Source organism: Leptodactylus fuscus, chromosome 6, assembly GCF_031893055.1.
Source record: "Leptodactylus fuscus isolate aLepFus1 chromosome 6, aLepFus1.hap2, whole genome shotgun sequence".
Lineage (NCBI taxonomy): Eukaryota > Metazoa > Chordata > Amphibia > Anura > Leptodactylidae > Leptodactylus > Leptodactylus fuscus.
Window position 1 is genome coordinate 185,212,271 of NC_134270.1, and position 25,407 is coordinate 185,237,677.

The 25,407-nt window shown below is 41.9% G+C and overlaps 1 protein-coding gene across 1 annotated transcript in view; it reads left to right on the plus strand.

Moving 5' to 3' along the window:
• The window catches only part of GRIK5 (glutamate ionotropic receptor kainate type subunit 5), a 313,335-nt gene that overhangs the window by 256,896 nt on the left and 31,032 nt on the right, over window positions 1-25,407 (plus strand). The window contains exon 14 of the mRNA XM_075278006.1: window positions 19,523-19,632. Within this exon, the coding sequence (XP_075134107.1) occupies window positions 19,523-19,632 (110 nt within the window). The remainder of the gene's footprint in view (window positions 1-19,522; window positions 19,633-25,407) is intronic.

A 25,407-nucleotide genomic window follows, 5' to 3' on the forward strand; every position in this document is an offset into this window, starting at 1 on the left:
TACATTTATATACAGGAGATGTCGTACATTCATATACAGGAGATGTCACTCATTCATATACAGGAGGTGTCGTACATTCATATACAGGAGATGTCACTCATTCATATACAGGAGGTGTTGTACATTCATATACAGGAGATATAACTCATTTATATACAGGAGATGTGGTACATTCATCTACAGGAGATTTCGTACATTCATATACAGGATATGTCACTCATTCATATACGGGAGATGTTGTACATTCATATACAGGAGATGTCGCACATTCATATACGGGAGATTTCGTACATTCATATACAGGAGATGTCACTCATTCATATACAGGAGGTGTCGTACATTCATATACAGGAGATGTCACTCATTCATATACAGGAGGTGTCGTACATTCATATACAGGAGATGTCGCACATTCATATACGGGAGATGTCACTCATTCATATACGGGAGAGGTCGCACATTCATATACGGGAGATGTCGTACATTCATATACAGGAGATGTCGCACATTCATATACCGGAGATTTCGTACATTCATATACAGGAGTTGTCGCACATTCATATACGGGAGATGTCACTCATTCGTATACAGGAGATAACGTACATTCATATACAGGAGATTTCGTACATTCATATACAGGAGATGTCGTACATTCATATACAGGATATGTCACTCATTCATATACGGAAGATGTCATACATTCATATACAGGAGATGTCGCACATTCATATACAGGAGATGTCGTACATTCATATACCGGAGATGTCGTACATTCATATACGGGAGATGTCACTCATTTATATACAGGAGGTGTCGTACATTCATATACAGGAGAAGTCACTCATTTATATACAGGAAACATCGTACATTCATATACAGGAGATGTCGTACATTCATATACAGGAGATGTCGTACATTCATATACAGGAGATGTCACTCATTCATATACAGGAGGTGTCGTACATTCATATACAGGAGATGTCACTCATTCATATACAGGAGGTGTCGTACATTCATATACAGGAGATATAACTCATTTATATACAGGAGATGTGGTACATTCATCTACAGGAGATTTCGTACATTCATATACAGGATATGTCACTCATTCATATACGGGAGATGTTGTACATTCATATACAGGAGATGTCGCACATTCATATACGGGAGATGTCACTCATTCATATACGGGAAAGGTCGCACATTCATATACGGGAGATGTCGTACATTCATATACAGGAGATGTCGCACATTCATATACAGGAGATTTCGTACATTCATATACAGGAGTTGTCGCACATTCATATACGGGAGATGTCACTCATTCGTATACAGGAGATAACGTACATTCATATACAGGAGATTTCGTACATTCATATACAGGAGATGTCGTACATTCATATACAGGATATGTCACTCATTCATATACGGAAGATGTCATACATTCATATACAGGAGATTTCGTACATTCATATACAGGAGATGTCGTACATTCATATACAGGATATGTCACTCATTCATATACGGAAGATGTCATACATTCATATACAGGAGATGTCGCACATTCATATGCAGGAGATGTCGCACATTCATATACGGGAGATGTCACTCATTTGTATACAGGAGATATCGTACATTCATATACAGGAGATGTCGCACATTCATATACAGGATATGTCACTCATTCATATACAGGAGATGTCACTCATTCATATACAGGAGATGTCGCACATTCATATACAGGAGATGTCACTCATTCATATACAGGAGACGTCGCACATTCATATACAGGAGATGTCGTACATTCATATACGGGAGATGTCGTACATTCATATACGGGAGATGTCACTCATTCATATACAGGACATGTCGTACATTCATATACCGGAGATGTCGTACATTCATATATGGTAGATGTCGTACATTCATATACGGGAGATGTCACTCATTTATATACAGGAGATGTCGTACATTCATATACAGGAGATGTTGCACATTCATATACAGGAGATGTCGAACATTCATATACAGGAGATATAACTCATTTATATACAGGAGATGTCGTACATTCATCTACAGGAGATGTCGTACATTCATATACAGGAGATGTTGTACATTCATATACCTGGAGATGTCACTCATGTATATACAGGAGATGTCACTCATTCATATACAGGAGATGTCACTCATTCATATACGGGAGATGTCGTACATTCATATACAGGAGATGTCGTACATTCATATACAGGAGATGTCGCACATTCATATACAGGAGATGTCGTACATTCATATACAGAAGATTTCGTACATTCATATACAGGAGATGTCGTACATTCATATACAGGAGATGTCACTCATTCATATACAGGAGATGTCGCACATTCATATACAGGATATGTCACTCATTCATATACAGGAGATGTCGCACATTCATATACAGGAGATGTCACTCATTCATATACAGGAGATGTCGCACATTCATATACAGGATATGTCACTCATTCATATACAGGAGATGTCACTCATTCATATACAGGAGATGTCGCACATTCATATACAGGAGATGTCACTCATTCATATACAGGAGATGTCGCACATTCATATACAGGAGATGTCATTCATATACAGGAGACGTCGCACATTCATATACAGGAGATGTCGTACATTCATATACGGGAGATGTCGTACATTCATATACGGGAGATGTCACTCATTCATATACAGGACATGTCGTACATTCATATACCGGAGATGTCGTACATTCATATACGGTAGATGTCGTACATTCATATACGGGAGATGTCACTCATTCATATACAGGAGATGTCGTACATTCATATACAGGAGATGTCGCACATTCATATACAGGAGATGTCGCACATTCATATACAGGAGATATAACTCATTTATATACAGGAGATGTCATACATTCATCTACAGGAGATGTCGTACATTCATATACAGGAGATGTTGTACATTCATATACCTGGAGATGTCACTCATGTATATACAGGAGATGTCGTACATTCATATACAGGAGATGTCACTCATTCATATACAGGAGATGTCACTCATTCATGTACAGGAGATGTCGCACATTCATATATGGGAGATGTCGTACATTCATATACAGGAGATGTCGTACATTCATATACAGGAGATGTCACTCATTCATATACAGGAGATGTCACTCATTCATGTACAGGAGATGTCGCACATTCATATACGGGAGATGTCGTACATTCATATACAGGAGATGTCGTACATTCATATACAGGAGATGTCGCACATTCATATACAGGAGATGTCGTACATTCATATACAGGAGATTTCGTACATTCATATACAGGAGATGTCGTACATTCATATACAGGAGATGTCACTCATTCATATACAGGAGATGTCGTACATTCATATACAGGAGATGTCACTCATTCATATACAGGAGATGTCACTCATTTGTATACAGGAGATATCGTACATTCATATACAGGAGATGTCGTACATTCATATACAGGAGATTTCGTACATTCATATACAGGAGATGTCGTACATTCATATACAGGAGATGTCACTCATTCATATACAGGAGATGTCGCACATTCATATACAGGAGATGTCACTCATTCATATACAGGAGATGTCGCACATTCATATACAGGAGATGTCATTTATTCAAATACAGGAGACGTCGCACATTCATATACAGTAGATGTCGTACATTCATATACGGTAGATGTCGTACATTCATATACAGGAGATGTCACTCATTCATATACAGGAGATGTCGTACATTCATATACAGGAGATGTCGCACATTCATATACAGGAGATGTCGCACATTCATATACAGGAGATATAACTCATTTATATACAGGAGATGTCGTACATTCATCTACAGGAGATGTCGTACATTCATATACTGGAGATGTCATACATTCATATACAGGAGATGTCACTCATTCATATACAGGAGATGTCACTCATTCATGTACAGGAGATGTCGTACATTCATATACAGGAGATGTCGTACATTTATATACGGGAGATGTCGCATATTCATATACAGGAGATGTCGTACATTCATATACAGGAGATGTCGTACATTCATATACAGGAGATGTCGTACGTTCATATACAGGAGATGTCGTACATTCATATACAGGAGATGTCGTACGTTCATATACAGGAGATGTCACTCATTCATATACAGGAGATGTCGTACATTCATATACAGAAGATGTCACTCATTCATATATCGGAGATGTCGTACATTCATATACAGGAGATGTCACTCATTCATATACAGGAGACGTCGCACATTCATATACAGGAGATGTCGTACATTCATATACGGGAGATGTCGTACATTCATATACGGGAGATGTCACTCATTCATATACAGGACATGTCGTACATTCATATACCGGAGATGTCGTACATTCATATACGGTAGATGTCGTACATTCATATACGGGAGATGTCACTCATTCATATACAGGAGATGTCGTACATTCATATACAGGAGATGTCGCACATTCATATACAGGAGATGTCGCACATTCATATACAGGAGATATAACTCATTTATATACAGATGTCGTACATTCATCTACAGGAGATGTCGTACATTCATATACAGGAGATGTTGTACATTCATATACCTGGAGATGTCACTCATGTATATACAGGAGATGTCGTACATTCATATACAGGAGATGTCACTCATTCATGTACAGGAGATGTCGCACATTCATATGCAGGAGATGTCGCACATTCATATACAGGAGATGTCGTACATTAATATACAGGAGATTTCGTACATTCATATACAGGAGATGTCGTACATTCATATACAGGAGATGTCGTTCATTCATATGCAGGAGATGTCGCACATTCATATACGGGAGATGTCACTCATTTGTATACAGGAGATGTCGTACATTCATATACAGGAGATGTCACTCATTCATATACAGGAGACGTCGCACATTCATATACAGGAGATGTCGTACATTCATATACGGGAGATGTCTTACATTCATATACGGGAGATGTCACTCATTCATATACAGGACATGTCGTACATTCATATACCGGAGATGTCGTACATTCATATACGGTAGATGTCGTACATTCATATACGGGAGATGTCACTCATTCATATACAGGAGATGTCGTACATTCATATACAGGAGATGTCGCACATTCATATACAGGAGATGTCGCACATTCATATACAGGAGATATAACTCATTTATATACAGATGTCGTACATTCATCTACAGGAGATGTCGTACATTCATATACCTGGAGATGTCACTCATGTATATACAGGAGATGTCGTACATTCATATACAGGAGATGTCACTCATTCATGTACAGGAGATGTCGCACATTCATATACGGGAGATGTCGCACATTCATATACAGGAGATGTCGTACATTAATATACAGGAGATTTCGTACATTCATATACAGGAGATGTCGTACATTCATATGCAGGAGATGTCGCACATTCATATACGGGAGATGTCACTCATTTGTATACAGGAGATGTCGTACATTCATATACAGGAGATGTCGTACATTCATATACAGGAGATGTCGTACATTCATATACAGGAGATTTCGTACATTCATATACAGGAGATGTCGTACATTCATATACAGGAGATGTCGCACATTCATATACAGGAGATATAACTCATTTATATAGAGGAGATGTCGTACATTCATCTACAGGAGATGTCGTACATTCATATACAGGAGATGTTGTACATTCATATACCTGGAGATGTCACTCATGTATATACAGGAGATGTCGTACATTCATATACAGGAGATGTCGTACATTCATATACAGGAGATGTCACTCATTCATATACAGGAGATGTCACTCATTCATGTACAGGAGATGTCGCACATTCATATACAGGAGATGTCGTACATTCATATACAGGAGATTTCGTACATTCATATACAGGAGATGTCGTACATTCATATACAGGAGATTTCGTACATTTATATACAGGAGATGTCGTACATTCATATACAGGAGATGTCACTCATTCATATACAGGAGATGTCGTACATTCATATACAGGAGATGTCACTCATTCATATACAGGAGATGTCACTCATTTGTATACAGGAGATATCGTACATTCATATACAGGAGATGTCGTACATTCATATACAGGAGATGTCACTCATTCATATACAGGAGATGTCGCACATTCATATACAGGAGATGTCAATTATTCATATACAGGAGACGTCGCACATTCATATACAGTAGATGTCGTACATTCATATACGGGAGATGTCGTACATTCATATACGGGAGATGTCACTCGTTCATATACAGGACATGTCGTACATTCATATACCGATGATGTCGTACATTCATATACGGTAGATGTCGTACATTCATATACGGGAGATGTCACTCATTCATATACAGGAGATGTCGTACATTCATATACAGGAGATGTCGCACATTCATATACAGGAGATGTCGCACATTCATATACAGGAGATATAACTCATTTATATACAGGAGATGTCGTACATTCATCTACAGGAGATGTGGTACATTCATATACAGGAGATGTTGTACATTCATATACAGGAGATGTCATACATTCATATACAGGAGATGTCATACATTCATATACAGGAGATGTCACTCATTCATATACAGGAGATGTCACTCATTCATGTACAGGAGATGTCGTACATTCATATACAGGAGATGTCGTACATTTATATACGGGAGATGTCGCATATTCATATACAGGAGATGTCGTACATTCATATACCGGAAATGTCGTACATTCATATACAGGAGATGTCGTACATTTATATACGGGAGATGTCGCATATTCATATACAGGAGATGTCGTACATTCATATACAGGAGATGTCGTACATTCATATACAGGAGATGTCGTACGTTCATATACAGGAGATGTCGTACATTCATATACAGGAGATGTCGTACGTTCATATACAGGAGATGTCACTCATTCATATACAGGAGATGTCACTCATTCATATGCAGGAGATGTCGTACATTCATGTACAGGAGATGTCGTACATTCATATACAGGAGATGTCGTACGTTCATATACAGGAGATGTCGTACATTCATATACAGGAGATGTCACTCATTCATATATCGGAGATGTCGTACATTCATATACAGGAGATGTCGTACATTCATATATAGGAGATGTCATATGTTCATATACAGGAGATGTCACTCATTCATATACAGGAGATGTCATACATTTATTTACAGAAGATGTCACTCATTCATATACAGAAGATGTCACTCATTTATATACAGGACTTTTCGCACATTTACAATCCTCTCCATAGATAGAGCATCTCATATATTATGGCAGTGTCTGGTATTGCTGCAGTACCAGGGACAGGCTGTAGTCAGGAGTAGCGCTGTTTCTGTAGTTTCCATGTCCTATATAGTGTAATATTCATCATTCTTATAATGTGGTGACCTCGCAGAATGTTCTGTCCTTTATCGACACATCCATCAATGTGCTGTCACTTCTCTGCCGCATCCTTTCCTGCGTCCGACACGTCTCCTCTCCCTCATACAGTCACTTCCTCATCTGTATTCATGTGACTGCTCCTATATCCTGTATACTCTTTGGCCCCTCATTCGCAGATACACTGCACCCCCTCCAATTTTCTGTATAGTTGGTGGGACCCCCTACACCACATCCACAAATCATTGCACCCCATCCTGTTCATCATAGAAGTTAACAGCACCTTCTGTATTTCCTCTATGTACTCTATGATAAACACCTTAGCTGCTGCAGAACGTCTTTTCAGGGAGCCCTGAGAGTGTCATATCCATTTTTATCAAATTCTAAATAATTTTTTTAAATGAAAGTTCTGCAGCAGCTGAGGTGTAGGATGAGGTTCTGCAGCAGCTCAGGTGTATAATGAGGTTCTGCAGCAGCTGAGGTGTAGGATGAGTATCTACAGTATTAGGTACAGTATTATATATGAATCAATGACTTCTACTACAGGAAGAGATAAGTGGTGCAAAATATTTATGGGTTTTATAGGGTCTCATACTGTGCAGTATACTGTGCTCTCTCCAGCACACTGATCACACTGATGACATTGGTACACTCGGTGTACTCACAGTATACTATGCTGTCTCCAGGACACTGATCACACTGATGACATTGGTACGCTCGGTGTACTCGCAGTATACTGTGCTCTCTCCAGGACACTGATCACACTGATGACATTGGTACACTCGGTGTACTCGCAGTATACTGTGCTCTCTCCAGGACACTGATCACACTGATGATGACACTGGTACACTCGGTGTACTCGCAGTATACTGTGCTGTCTCCAGCACACTGATCACACTGATGACATTGGTACACTCGGTGTACTCACAGTATACTGTGCTGTCTCCAGGACACTGATCACACTGATGACATTGGTACACTCGGTGTACTCGCAGTATACTGTGCTGTCTCCAGGACACTGATCACACTGATGACATTGGTACACTCGGTGTACTCACAGTATACTGTGCTGTCTCCAGGACACTGATCACACTGATGACATTGGTACACTCGGTGTACTCACAGTATACTGTGCTCTCTCCAGGACACTGATCACACTGATGACATTGGTACACTCGGTGTACACGCAGTATACTGTGCTCTCTCCAGGACACTGATCACACTGATGACATTGGTACACTCGGTGTACTCGCAGTATACTGTGCTCTTTCCAGGACACTGATCACACTGATGATGACATTGGTACACTCGGTGTACTCGCAGTATACTGTGCTCTCTCCAGGACACTGGTCACACTGATGACATTGGTACACTCGGTGTACTCGAAGTATACTGTGCTCTCTCCAGGACACTGATCACACTGATGACATTGGTACACTCGGTGTACTCACAGTATACTGTGCTGTCTCCAGGACACTGATCACACTGATGACATTGGTACGCTCGGTGTACTCGCAGTATACTGTGCTCTCTCCAGGACACTGATCACACTGATGACATTGGTACACTCGGTGTACTCGCAGTATACTGTGCTCTCTCCAGGACACTGATCACACTGATGATGACATTGGTACACTCGGTGTACTCGCAGTATACTGTGCTGTCTCCAGGACACTGATCACATTGATGACATTGGTACACTCGGTGTACTCGCAGTATACTGTGCTCTCTCCAGGACACTGATCACACTGATGATGACATTGGTACACTCAGTGTACTTGCAGTATACTGTGCTCTCTCCAGGACACTGATCACACTGATGATGACACTGGTACACTCGGTGCACTCGCAGTATTCTGTGCTCTGTCCAGGACACTGGTCACACTGATGACATTGGTACACTCGGTGTACTCGCAGTATATTGTGCTCTCTCCAGGACACTGATCACACTGATGATGACATTGGTACACTCGGTGTACACGCAGTATACTGTACTCTCTCCAGGACACTGATCACACTGATCACATTGGAATACTCGGTGTACACGCAGTATACTGTGCTGTCTCCAGGACACTGATCACACTGATGACATTGGTACACTCGGTGTACTCGCAGTATACTGTGCTCTCTCCAGGACACTGATCACACTGATGACATTAGTACACTCGGTGTACTCGCAGTATACTGTGCTCTCTCCAGGACACTGATCACACTGATGACATTGGTACACTCGGTGTACTCGCAGTATACTGTGCTGTCTGCAGGACACTGATCACACTGATGACATTGGTACACTCGGTGTACTCGCAGTATACTTTGCTCTCTCCAGGACACTGTTCACACTGATGATGACATTGGTACACTCAGTGTACTCGCAGTATACTGTGCTCTCTCCAGGACACTGATCACACTGATGATGACACTGGTACACTCGGTGCACTCGCAGTATACTGTGCTCTCTCCAGGACACTGATCTCACTGATGATGACATTGGTACACTCGTTGTACACGCAGTATACTGTGCTCTCTCCAGGACACTGATCACACTGATGATGACATTGGTACACTCGGTGTACACGCAGTATACTGTTCTCTCTCCAGGACACTAATCACACTGATGACATTGGTACACTCTGTGTACTCGCAGTATACTGTGCTCTCTCCAGGACACTGATCACACTGATGATGACATTGGTACACTCGGTGTACTCGCAGTATACTGTGCTCTCTCCAGGACACTGATCACACTGATGACATTGGTACACTCTGTGTACTCGCAGTATACTGTGTTCTCTCCAGGACACTGATCACACTGATGATGACATTGGTACACTCTGTGTCAACGCAGTATACTGTACTCTCTCCAGGACACTGATCACACTGATGACATTGGTACATTCTGTGTACTCGCAGTATATTGTGCTCTCTCCAGGACACTGATCACACTGATGATGACATTGGTACACTCGGTGTACACGCAGTATACTGTGCTCTCTCTCCAGGACACCGATCACACTGATGACATTGGTACACTCGGTGTACTTGCAGTATATTGTGCTCTCTCCGGGACACTAATCACACTGATGACACTGGTATACTCGGTGTACTCGCAGTATACTGTGCTCTCTCCAGGACACTGATCACACTGATGACATTGGTACACTCGGTGTACTCGCAGTATACTGTGCTGTCTGCAGGACACTGATCACACTGATGACATTGGTACACTCGGTATACACGCAGTGTACTGTGCTCTCTCCAGGACACTGATCACACTGATGACATTGGTACACTCGGTGTACTCGCAGTATACTCTGCTCTCTCCAGGACACTGGTCACACTGATGACATTGATACACTCGGTGTACTTGCAGTATACTGTGCTCTCTCCAGGACACTGATCACACTGATGATGACATTGGTACACTCGGTGTACACGCAGTATACTGTGCTCTCTCCAGTTCACTAATCACACTGATGATAACATTGGTACACTCGGTGTACTCGCAGTATACTGTGCTCTCTCCAGGACACTGATCACACTGATGACATTGGTTTGCTCGGTGTACACGCAGTATACTGTGCTCTCTCCAGGACACTGATCACACTGATGACATTGGTACGCTCGGTGTACTCGCAGTGTACTGTGCTGTCTCCAGGACACTGATCACACTGATGACATTGGTTTGCTCGGTGTACACGCAGTATACTGTGCTCTTTCCAGGACACTGATCACACTGATGACATTGGTACACTCGGTGTACTCGCAGTATACTGTGCTCTCTCCAGGACACTGATCACAGTGATGATGACATTGGTACACTCGGTGTACACGCAGTATACTGTGTTCTCTCCAGGACACTGATCACACTGATGATGACATTGGTACACTCGGTGTACTCGCAGTATACTGTGTTCTCTCCAGGACACTGATCACACTGATGATGACATTGGTACACTCTGTGTACACGCAGTATACTGTGCTCTCTCCAGGACACTGATCACACTGATGATGACATTGGTACACTCGGTGTACACGCAGTATACTGTGCTCTCTCCAGGACACTGATCACACTGATGACATTGGTTTGCTCGGTGTACACGCAGTATACTGTGCTCTCTCCAGGACACTGATCACACTGATGACATTGGTACGCTCGGTGTACTCGCAGTATACTGTGCTGTCTCCAGGACACTGATCACACTGATGACATTGGTTTGCTCGGTGTACACGCAGTATACTGTGCTCTCTCCAGGACACTGGTCACACTGATGACATTGATACACTCGGTGTACTCGCAGTATACTGTGCTCTCTCCAGGACACTGATCACACTGATGATGACATTGGTACACTCGGTATACACGCAGTATACTGTGCTCTCTCCAGGACACTGATCACACTGATGATGACATTGGTACACTCTGTGTACACGCAGTATACTGTGCTCTCTCCAGGACACTGATCACACTGATGATGACATTGGTACACTCTGTGTACACGCAGTATACAGTGCTCTCTCTAGGACACTGATCACACTGATGATGACATTGGTACGCTCGGTGTACTCGCAGTATACTGTGCTCTATCCAGTTCACTAATCACACTGATGATAACATTGGTACACTCGGTGTACTCGCAGTATACTGTGCTCTCTCCAGGACACTGATCACACTGATGACATTGGTTTGCTCGGTGTACACGCAGTATACTGTGCTCTCTCCAGGACACTGATCACACTGATGACATTGGTTTGCTCGGTGTACACGCAGTATACTGTGCTCTCTCCAGGACACTGATCACACTGATGACATTGGTTTGCTCGGTGTACACGCAGTATACTGTGCTCTCTCCAGGACACTGATCACACTGATGATGACATTGGTACACTCGGTGTACACGCAGTATACTGTGCTCTCTCCAGGACACTGATCACCCTGATGATGACATTGGTACACTCTGTGTACACGCAGTATACTGTGCTCTCTCCAGGACACTGATCACACTGATGATGACATTGGTACACTCGGTGTACACGCAGTATACTGTGCTCTCTCTCCAGGACACCGATCACACTGATGACATTGGTACACTCGGTGTACTCGCAGTATACTGTGCTCTCTCCAGGACACTGATCACACTCATGACATTGGTACATTCGGTATACACGCAGTATACTGTGCTCTTTCCAGGACACTGATCACACTGATGATGACATTGGTACACTCGGTGTATTCACAGTATACTGTGCTCTCTCCAGGACACTGATCACACTGATGATGACATTGGTACACTCGGTGTACTCGCAGTATACTGTGCTCTCTCCAGGACACTGATCACACTGATGATGACATTGGTACACTCTGTGTACTCGCAGTATACTGTGCTCTCTCCAGGACACTAATCACACTGGTGACATTGGTACACTCTGTGTACTCGCAGTATACTGTGCTCTGTCCAGGGCACTGATCACACTGATGACATTGGTACACTCGGTGTACTTGCAGTATACTGTGCTCTCTCCAGGACACTGATCACACTGATGATGACATTGGTACACTCGGTGTACTCGCAGTATACTGTGCTCTCTCCAGGACACTGATCACACTGTTGATGACATTGGTACACTCGGTGTACACGCAGTATACTGTGCTCTCTCCAGGACACTAATCACACTGATGACATTGGTACACTCTGTGTACTCGCAGTATACTGTGCTCCCTCCAGGACACTGATCACACTGATGATGACATTGGTACACTCGGTGTACTCGCAGTATACTGTGCTCTCTCCAGGACACTGATCACACTGATGATGACATTGGTACACTCTGTGTACTCGCAGTATACTGTGCTCTCTCCAGGACACTGATCACACTGTTGATGACATTGGTACACTTTGTGTACTCGCAGTATACTGTGCTCTCTCCAGGACACTGATCACACTGATGATGACATTGGTACACTCGGTATACACGCAGTATACTGTGCTCTCTCCAGGACACTGATCACACTGATGATGACATTGGTACACTCGGTATACACCCAGTATACTGTGCTCTCTCCAGGACACTGATCACACTGATGATGACATTGGTACACTCGGTGTACACGCAGTATACTGTGCTCTCTCCAGGACACTGATCACACTGATGATGACATTGGTACACTCGGTGTACACGCAGTATACTGTGCTCTCTCCAGGACACTAATCACACTGATGATAACATTGGTACACTCGGTGTACTCGCAGTATACTGTGCTCTCTCCAGGACACTGATCACACTGATGACATTGGTTTGCTCGGTGTACACGCAGTATACTGTGCTCTCTCCAGGACACTAATCACACTGATAATAACATTGGTACACTCGGTGTACTCGCAGTATACTGTGCTCTTTCCAGGACAGTGATCACACTGATGACATTGGTACGCTCGGTGTACACGCAGTATACTGTGCTCTTTCCAGGACACTGATCACACTGATGATGACACTGGTACACTCGGTGCACTCGCAGTATACTGTGCTCGCTCCAGGACACTGATCACACTGATGACATTGGTACACTCGGCGTACTCGCAGTATACTGTGCTCTCTCCAGGACACTGATCACACTGATGATGACATTGGTACACTCTGTGTACACGCAGTATACTGTGCTCTCTCCAGGACACTGATCACACTGATGATGACATTGGTACACTCTGTGTACACGCAGTATACTGTGCTCTCTCCAGGACACTAATCACACTGATGATAACATTGGTACACTCGGTGTACTCGCAGTATACTGTGCTCTTTCCAGGACACTGATCACACTGATGACATTGGTACGCTCGGTGTACACGCAGTATACTGTGCTCTTTCCAGGACACTGATCACACTGATGATGACACTGGTACACTCGGTGCACTCGCAGTATACTGTGCTCGCTCCAGGACACTGATCACACTGATGACATTGGTACACTCGGCGTACTCGCAGTATACTGTGCTCTCTCCAGGACACTGATCACACTGATGATGACATTGGTACACTCGGTGTACTCGCAGTATACTGTGCTCTCTCCAGGACACTGATCACACTGATGACATTGGTACGCTCGGTGTACACGCAGTATACTGTGCTCTTTCCAGGACACTGATCACACTGATGATGACACTGGTACACTCGGTGCACTCGCAGTATACTGTGCTCGCTCCAGGACACTGATCACACTGATGACATTGGTACACTCGGCGTACTCGCAGTATACTGTGCTCTCTCCAGGACACTGATCACACTGATGATGACATTGGTACACTCGGTGTACTCGCAGTATACTGTGCTCTCTCCAGGACACTAATCACACTGATGATAACATTGGTACACTCGGTGTACTCGCAGTATACTGTGCTCTCTCCAGGACACTGATCACACTGATGACATTGGTTTGCTCGGTGTACACGCAGTATACTGTGCTCTCTCCAGGACACTAATCACACTGATAATAACATTGGTACACTCGGTGTACTCGCAGTATACTGTGCTCTTTCCAGGACAGTGATCACACTGATGACATTGGTGCGCTCGGTGTACACGCAGTATACTGTGCTCTCTCCAGGACACTGATCACACTGTTGATGACATTGGTACACTTTGTGTACTCGCAGTATACTGTGCTCTCTCCAGGACACTGATCACACTGATGATGACATTGGTACACTCGGTATACACGCAGTATACTGTGCTCTCTCCAGGACACTGATCACACTGATGATGACATTGGTACACTCGGTATACACCCAGTATACTGTGCTCTCTCCAGGACACTGATCACACTGATGATGACATTGGTACACTCGGTGTACACGCAGTATACTGTGCTCTCTCCAGGACACTGATCACACTGATGATGACATTGGTACACTCGGTGTACACGCAGTATACTGTGCTCTCTCCAGGACACTAATCACACTGATGATAACATTGGTACACTCGGTGTACTCGCAGTATACTGTGCTCTCTCCAGGACACTGATCACACTGATGACATTGGTTTGCTCGGTGTACACGCAGTATACTGTGCTCTCTCCAGGACACTAATCACACTGATAATAACATTGGTACACTCGGTGTACTCGCAGTATACTGTGCTCTTTCCAGGACAGTGATCACACTGATGACATTGGTACGCTCGGTGTACACGCAGTATACTGTGCTCTTTCCAGGACACTGATCACACTGATGATGACACTGGTACACTCGGTGCACTCGCAGTATACTGTGCTCGCTCCAGGACACTGATCACACTGATGACATTGGTACACTCGGCGTACTCGCAGTATACTGTGCTCTCTCCAGGACACTGATCACACTGATGATGACATTGGTACACTCTGTGTACACGCAGTATACTGTGCTCTCTCCAGGACACTGATCACACTGATGATGACATTGGTACACTCTGTGTACACGCAGTATACTGTGCTCTCTCCAGGACACTAATCACACTGATGATAACATTGGTACACTCGGTGTACTCGCAGTATACTGTGCTCTTTCCAGGACACTGATCACACTGATGACATTGGTACGCTCGGTGTACACGCAGTATACTGTGCTCTTTCCAGGACACTGATCACACTGATGATGACACTGGTACACTCGGTGCACTCGCAGTATACTGTGCTCGCTCCAGGACACTGATCACACTGATGACATTGGTACACTCGGCGTACTCGCAGTATACTGTGCTCTCTCCAGGACACTGATCACACTGATGATGACATTGGTACACTCTGTGTACACGCAGTATACTGTGCTCTCTCCAGGACACTGATCACACTGATGATGACATTGGTACACTCGTTGCACTCGCAGTATATTGTGCTCTCTCCAGGACACTGATCACACTGATAATGACATTGGTACACTCGGTGTACACGCAGTATACTGTGCTCTCTCCAGGACACTGATCACACTCATGACATTGGTACATTCGGTATACACGCAGTATACTGTGCTCTTTCCAGGACACTGATCACACTGATGACATTGGTACACTCGGTGTACTCGCAGTATACTGTGCTCTCTCCAGGACACTGATCACACTGATGATGACATTGGTACACTCGGAGTACTCGCAGTATACTGTGCTCTCTCCAGGACACTGATCACACTGATGACATTGGTACACTCTGTGTACTCGCAGTATACTGTGCTCTCTCCAGGACACTGATCACACTGATGATGACATTGGTACACTCGGTGTACTTGCAGTATACTGTGCTCTCTCCAGGACACTGATCACACTGATGATGACATTGGTACACTCTGTGTACACGCAGTATACTGTGCTCTCTCCAGGACACTGATCACACTGATGATGACATTGGTACACTCGTTGCACTCGCAGTATATTGTGCTCTCTCCAGGACACTGATCACACTGATGATGACATTGGTACACTCGGTGTACACGCAGTATACTGTGCTCTCTCCAGGACACTGATCACACTCATGACATTGGTACATTCGGTATACACGCAGTATACTGTGCTCTCTCCAGGACACTGATCACACTGATGATGACATTGGTACACTCTGTGTACTCGCAGTATACTGTGCTCTGTCCAGGGCACTGATCACACTGATGACATTGGTACACTCGGTGTACTTGCAGTATACTGTGCTCTCTCCAGGACACTGATGACACTGATGATGACATTGGTACACTCGGTGTACTCGCAGTATACTGTGCTCTCTCCAGGACACTGATCACACTGTTGATGACATTGGTACACTCGGTGTACACGCAGTATACTGTTCTCTCTCCAGGACACTAATCACACTGATGACATTGGTACACTCTGTGTACTCGCAGTATACTGTGCTCTCTCCAGGACACTGATCACACTGATGATGACATTGGTACACTCGGTGTACTCGCAGTATACTGTGCTCTCTCCAGGAAACTGATCACACTGATGATGACATTGGTACACTCGGTATACACGCAGTATACTGTGCTCTCTCCAGGACACTGATCACACTGATGATGACATTGGTACACTCAGTGTACACGCAGTATACTGTGCTCTCTCCAGGACACTGATCACACTGATGACATTGGTACACTCGGTGTACACGCAGTATACTGTGCTCTCTCCAGGACACTGATCACACTGATGACATTGGTACACTCGGTGTACACGCAGTATACTGTGCTCTCTCCAGGACACTGATCACACTGATGATGACATTGGTACACTCGGTATACACGCAGTATACTGTGCTCTCTCCAGGACACTGATCACACTGATGATGACATTGGTACACTCAGTGTACACGCAGTATACTGTGCTCTCTCCAGGACACTAATCACACTGATGACATTGGTACACTCTGTGTACTCGCAGTATACTGTGCTCTCTCCAGGACACTGATCACACTGATGATGACATTGGTACACTCGATGTACTCGCAGTATACTGTGCTCTCTCCAGGACACTGATCACACTGATGACATTGGTACACTCGGTGTACTTGCAGTCTACTGTGCTCTCTCCAGGACACTGATCACACTGATGATGACATTGGTACACTCTGTGTACTCGCAGTATACTGTGCTCTCTCCAGGACACTGATCACACTGATGATGACATTGGTACACTCGGTGTACACGCAGTATACTGTGCTCTCTCCAGGACACTGATCACAGTGATGACATTTGTATACTCTGTGTACACGCAGTATACTGTGCTCTCTCCAGGACACTGATCACACTGATGACATTTGTATACTCTGTGTACACGCAGTATACTGTGCTCTCTCCAGGACACTGATCACACTGATGATGACATTGGTACACTCGGTGTACTTGCAGTGTACTGTGCTCTCTCCAGGACACTGATCACACTGATGACATTGGTACGCTCGGTGTACTCGCAGTATACTGTGCTCTCTCCAGGACACTGATCACACTGATGACATTTGTATACTCTGTGTACACGCAGTATACTGTGCTCTCTCCAGGACACTGATCACACTGATGATGACATTGGTACACTAGGTGTACACGCAGTATACTGTGCTCTCTCCAGGACACTGATCACATTGATGATGACATTGGTACACTCGGTGTACACGCAGTATACTGTGCTCTCTCCAGGGCATGATCACACTGATGACATTGGTACACTCGGTGTACTCGCAGTATACTGTGCTCTCTCCAGGACACTGATCACACTGATGATGACATTGGTACGCTCGGTGTACTCGCAGTATACTGTGGTCTCTCCAGGGCACAGATCACACTGATGATGACATTGGTACGCTCGGTGTAGTCGCAGTATACTGTGCTCTCTACAGGGCACTGATCACACTGATGACATTGGTACACTCGGTGTACTCGCAGTATACTGTGCTCTCTACAGGGCACTGATCACACTGATGACATTGGTACACTCGGTGTACTCGCAGTATACTGTGCTCTCTCCAGGACACTGATCACACTGATGACATTGGTACACTCGGTGTACTCGCAGTATACTGTGCTCTCTATAGGACACTGATCACACTGATGACATTGGTACACTCGGTGTACTCGCAGTATACTGTGCTCTCTCCAAGACACTGATCACACTGATGACATTGGTATGCTCGGTGTAGTCGCAGTATACTGTGCTCTCTACAGGGCACTGATCACACTGATGACATTGGTACACTCGGTGTACTCGCAGTATACTGTGCTCTCTCCAGGACACTGATCACACTGATGACATTGGTACACTCGGTGTACTCGCAGTATACTGTGCTCTCTCCAAGACACTGATCACACTGATGACATTGGTACACTCGGTGTACTCGCAGTATACTGTGCTCTCTCCAGGACACTGATCACACTGATGATGACATTGGTACGCTCGGTGTACTTGCAGTATACTGTGCTCTCTTCCCCTTGCTGTTTGCTCCTCCTCCTCCTGTATACTCTTGTACCCTCTTGTCTATATTCCCCTGTCTCCCGCAGGGCCGGAAGCCGGGCTACTTCTCCTTCCTGGATCCTTTCTCTCCTGCTGTCTGGCTCTTCATGTTGTTGGCTTATCTGGCGGTCAGCTGTGTGCTGTTCTTAGCAGCCAGGTAATAATCCCGCCCCCATCATGTGTATTACACCCTGTGTGCCCCTCACCTGCACCCTCCATGTCTGATACCTGCACACTCAGCACTTCATCATGTGATCCCCTCCCCTCAGGTTTAGTTTTATCAACTTCTTCAAAATCTGCGGCAGTCAGAATTCTGTGTCTGGTGCATAATGTAGTGTGAATATGTGCAGGTATAGAGGTTATACATATACACAGACAGAGCGGGCCCCTCCTGTACAGGGGCCGGGGCCACACCCAATACCCGTCCATAAATCACATTAGTCCTAAATTTCCACTGGTAGATACAGAAATTTCTGAGACATTACACACAATGGGGCAAATATATTACACAGATGAGTAATCCTGTGTCATGCTAGACAGTGCGCACATACACTAGACAGTCTCATACTGTACAGATTTATCACAGTCACTGATACTGGATGATACATTGTACAGATGACTAATCCTGTGTAATATTAGATAGTGTAACCTTATACTAGACAGTCTTATACTACACCAGATTTATCACAGTGACTGATACTGGATGATACATTGTACAGATTACTAATCCTGTGTAATATTAGACAGTGTAACCTTAGACTAGACAGTCTTATACTGTACAGATTTATCACAGTTACTGATACTGGATTATACATTGTACTGATTACTAATACTGTGTAATATTAGACAGTGTAACCTTATACTAGACAGTCTTATACTGTACAGATTTATCACAGTCACTGATACTGGATGATACATTGTACAGATTACTAATCCTCTGTAATATTAGACAGTGTAACTTTATACTAGACAGTCTTATACTGTACAGATGTGTCACAGTCACTGATACTGGATGATACATTGTACAGATTACTAATCCTCTGTAATATTAGACAGTGTAACTTTATACTAGACAGTCTTATACTGTACAGATTTATCACAGTCACTGATACTGGATGATACATTGTACAGATTACTAATCCTGTGTAATATTAGACAGTGTAACCTTATACTAGACAGTCTTATACTGTACAGATTTATCACAGTGACTGATACTGGATGATACATTGTACAGATTACTAATCCTGTGTAATATTAGACAGTGTAACCTTAGACTAGACAGTCTTATACTGTACAGATTTATCACAGTGACTGATACTGGATAATACATTGTACAGACTACTAATCCTGTGTAATATTAGATAGTGTAACCTTACACTAGACAGTCTTATACTGTACAGATTTATCACAGTCACTGATACTGGATGATACATTGTACAGATTACTAATCCTGTGTAATATTAGATAGTTTAACCTTATACTAGACAGTCTTATACTACACCAGATTTATCACAGTGACTGATACTGGATGATACATTGTACAGATTACTAATCCTGTGTAATATTAGACAGTGTAACCTTAGACTAGACAGTCTTATACTGTACAGATTTATCACAGTTACTGATACTGGATTATACATTGTACTGATTACTAATACTGTGTAATATTAGACAGTGTAACCTTATACTAGACAGTCTTATACTGTACAGATTTATCACAGTCACTGATACTGGATGATACATTGTACAGATTACTAATCCTCTGTAATATTAGACAGTGTAACTTTATACTAGACAGTCTTATACTGTACAGATGTGTCACAGTCACTGATACTGGATGATACATTGTACAGATTACTAATCCTCTGTAATATTAGACAGTGTAACCTTATACTAGACAGTCTTATACTGTACAGATTTATCACAGTCACTGATACTGGATGATACATTGTACAGATTACTAATCCTGTGTAATATTAGACAGTGTAACCTTATACTAGACAGTCTTATACTGTACAGATTTATCACAGTGACTGATACTGGATGATACATTGTACAGATTACTAATCCTGTGTAATATTAGACAGTGTAACCTTAGACTAGACAGTCTTATACTGTACAGATTTATCACAGTGACTGATACTGGATAATACATTGTACAGACTACTAATCCTGTGTAATATTAGATAGTGTAACCTTAGACTAGACAGTCTTATACTGTACAGATTTATGACAGTGACTGATACTGGATGATACATTGTACAGATTACTAATCCTGTGTAATATTAGATAGTGTAATCTTGGACTAGACAGTCTTATACTACACCAGATTTATCACAGTGACTGATACTGGATGATACATTGTACAGATTACTAATCCTGTGTAATATTAGACAGTGTAACCTTACACTAGACAGTCTCATACTGTACAGATTTATCACAGTCACTGATACTGGTTGATACATTGTACAGATTACTAATCCAGTGTAATATTAGACAGTGTAACCTTACACTAGACAGTCTTATACTGTACAGATTTATGACAGTGACTGATACTGGATGATACATTGTACAGATTACTAATCCTGTGTAATATTAGATAGTGTAACCTTATACTAGACAGTCTTATACTGTACAGATTTATCACAGTGACTGATACTGGATGATACATTGTACAGATTACTAATCCTGTGTAATATTAGACAGTGTAACCTTAGACTAGACAGTCTTATACTGTACAGATTTATCACAGTGACTGATACTGGATAATACATTGTACAGACTACTAATCCTGTGTAATATTAGATAGTGTAACCTTATACTAGACAGTCTTATACTGTACAGATTTATCACAGTTACTGATACTGGATTATACATTGTACTGATTACTAATACTGTGTAATATTAGACAGTGTAACCTTATACTAGACAGTCTTATACTGTACAGATTTATCACAGTCACTGATACTGGATGATACATTGTACAGATTACTAATCCTCTGTAATATTAGACAGTGTAACTTTATACTAGACAGTCTTATACTGTACAGATGTGTCACAGTCACTGATACTGGATGATACATTGTACAGATTACTAATCCTCTGTAATATTAGACAGTGTAACCTTATACTAGACAGTCTTATACTGTACAGATTTATCACAGTCACTGATACTGGATGATACATTGTACAGATTACTAATCCTCTGTAATATTAGACAGTGTAACCTTAGACTAGACAGTCTTATATAGTACAGATTTATCACAGTCACTGATACTGGATGATACATTGTACAGATTACTAATCCTGGGTAATATTAGACAGTGTAACCTTATACTAGACAGTCTTATACTGTACAGATTTATCACAGTCACTGATACTGGATGATACATTGTACAGATTACTAATCCTGTGTAATATTAGACAGTGTAACCTTAGACTAGACAGTCTTATATAGTACAGATTTATCACAGTCACTGATACTGGATGATACATTGTACAGATTACTAATCCTGTGTAATATTAGACAGTGTAACCTTACACTAGACAGTCTTATACTACACCAGATTTATCACAGTCAGTGATACTGGATGATACATTGTACAGATTACTAATCCTGTGTAATATTAGATAGTGTAACCTTACACTAGACAGTCTTATACTGTACAGATTTATGACAGTGACTGATACTGGATGATACATTGTACAGATTACTAATCCTGTGTAATATTAGATAGTGTAATCTTGGACTAGACAGTCTTATACTACACCAGATTTATCACAGTGACTGATACTGGATGATACATTGTACAGATTACTAATCCTGTGTAATATTAGACAGTGTAACCTTACACTAGACAGTCTCATACTGTACAGATTTATCACAGTCACTGATACTGGTTGATACATTGTACAGATTACTAATCCAGTGTAATATTAGACAGTGTAACCTTACACTAGACAGTCTTATACTGTACAGATTTATGACAGTGACTGATACTGGATGATACATTGTACAGATTACTAATCCTGTGTAATATTAGATAGTGTAACCTTAGACTAGACAGTCTTATACTACACCAGATTTATCACAGTGACTGATACTGGATGATACATTGTACAGATTACTAATCCTGTGTAATATTAAACAGTGTAACCTTAGACTAGACAGTCTTATACTGTACAGATTTATCACAGTCACTGATACTGGATGATACATTGTACAGATTACTAATCCTGTGTAATATTAGACAGTGTAACCTTAGACTAGACAGTCTTATACTACACCAGATTTATCACAGTGACTGATACTGGATGATACATTGTACAGATTACTAATCCTGGGTAATATTAGACAGTGTAACCTTAGACTAGACAGTCTTATACTGTACAGATTTATCACAGTTACTGATACTGGATTATACATTGTACTGATTACTAATACTGTGTAATATTAGACAGTGTAACCTTATACTAGACAGTCTTATACTGTACAGATTTATCACAGTGACTGATTCCGGATGATACATTGTACAGATTACTAATCCTGTGTAATATTAGACAGTGTAACCTTAGACTAGACAGTCTCATACTGTACAGATTTATCACAGTCACTGATACTGGATGATACATTGTACAGATTACTAATCCAGTGTAATATTAGACAGTGTAACCTTACACTAGACAGTCTTATACTGTACAGATTTATGACAGTGACTGATACTGGATGATACATTGTACAGATTACTAATCCTGTGTAATATTAGATAGTGTAACCTTAGACTAGACAGTCTTATACTACACCAGATTTATCACAGTCACTGATACTGGATGATACATTGTACAGATTACTAATCCTGTGTAATATTAGACAGTGTAACCTTAGACTAGACAGTCTTATACTGCACAGATTTATCACAGTGACTGATACTGGATGATACATTGTACAGATTACTAATCCTCTGTAATATTAGACAGTGTAACCTTATACTAGACAGTCTTATACTGTACAGATTTATCACAGTCACTGATACTGGATGATACATTGTACAGATTACTAATCCTGTGTAATATTAGACAGTGTAACCTTAGACTAGACAGTCTTATATAGTACAGATTTATCACAGTGACTGATACTGGATGATACATTGTACAGATTACTAATCCTGTGTAATATTAGACAGTGTAACCTTAGACTAGACAGTCTTATATAGTACAGATTTATCACAGTCACTGATACTGGATGATACATTGTACAGATTACTAATCCTGTGTAATATTAGACAGTGTAACCTTACACTAGACAGTCTTATACTACACCAGATTTATCACAGTCACTGATACTGGATGATACATTGTACAGATTACTAATCCTGTGTAATATTAGATAGTGTAACCTTACACTAGACAGTCTTATACTGTACAGATTTATGACAGTGACTGATACTGGATGATACATTGTACAGATTACTAATCCTGTGTAATATTAGACAGTGTAACCTTAGACTAGACAGTCTTATACTGCACAGATTTATCACAGTGACTGATACTGGATGATACATTGTACAGATTACTAATCCTCTGTAATATTAGACAGTGTAACCTTATACTAGACAGTCTTATACTGTACAGATTTATCACAGTCACTGATACTGGATGATACATTGTACAGATTACTAATCCTGTGTAATATTAGACAGTGTAACCTTAGACTAGACAGTCTTATATAGTACAGATTTATCACAGTGACTGATACTGGATGATACATTGTACAGATTACTAATCCTGTGTAATATTAGACAGTGTAACCTTAGACTAGACAGTCTTATATAGTACAGATTTATCACAGTCACTGATACTGGATGATACATTGTACAGATTACTAATCCTGTGTAATATTAGACAGTGTAACCTTACACTAGACAGTCTTATA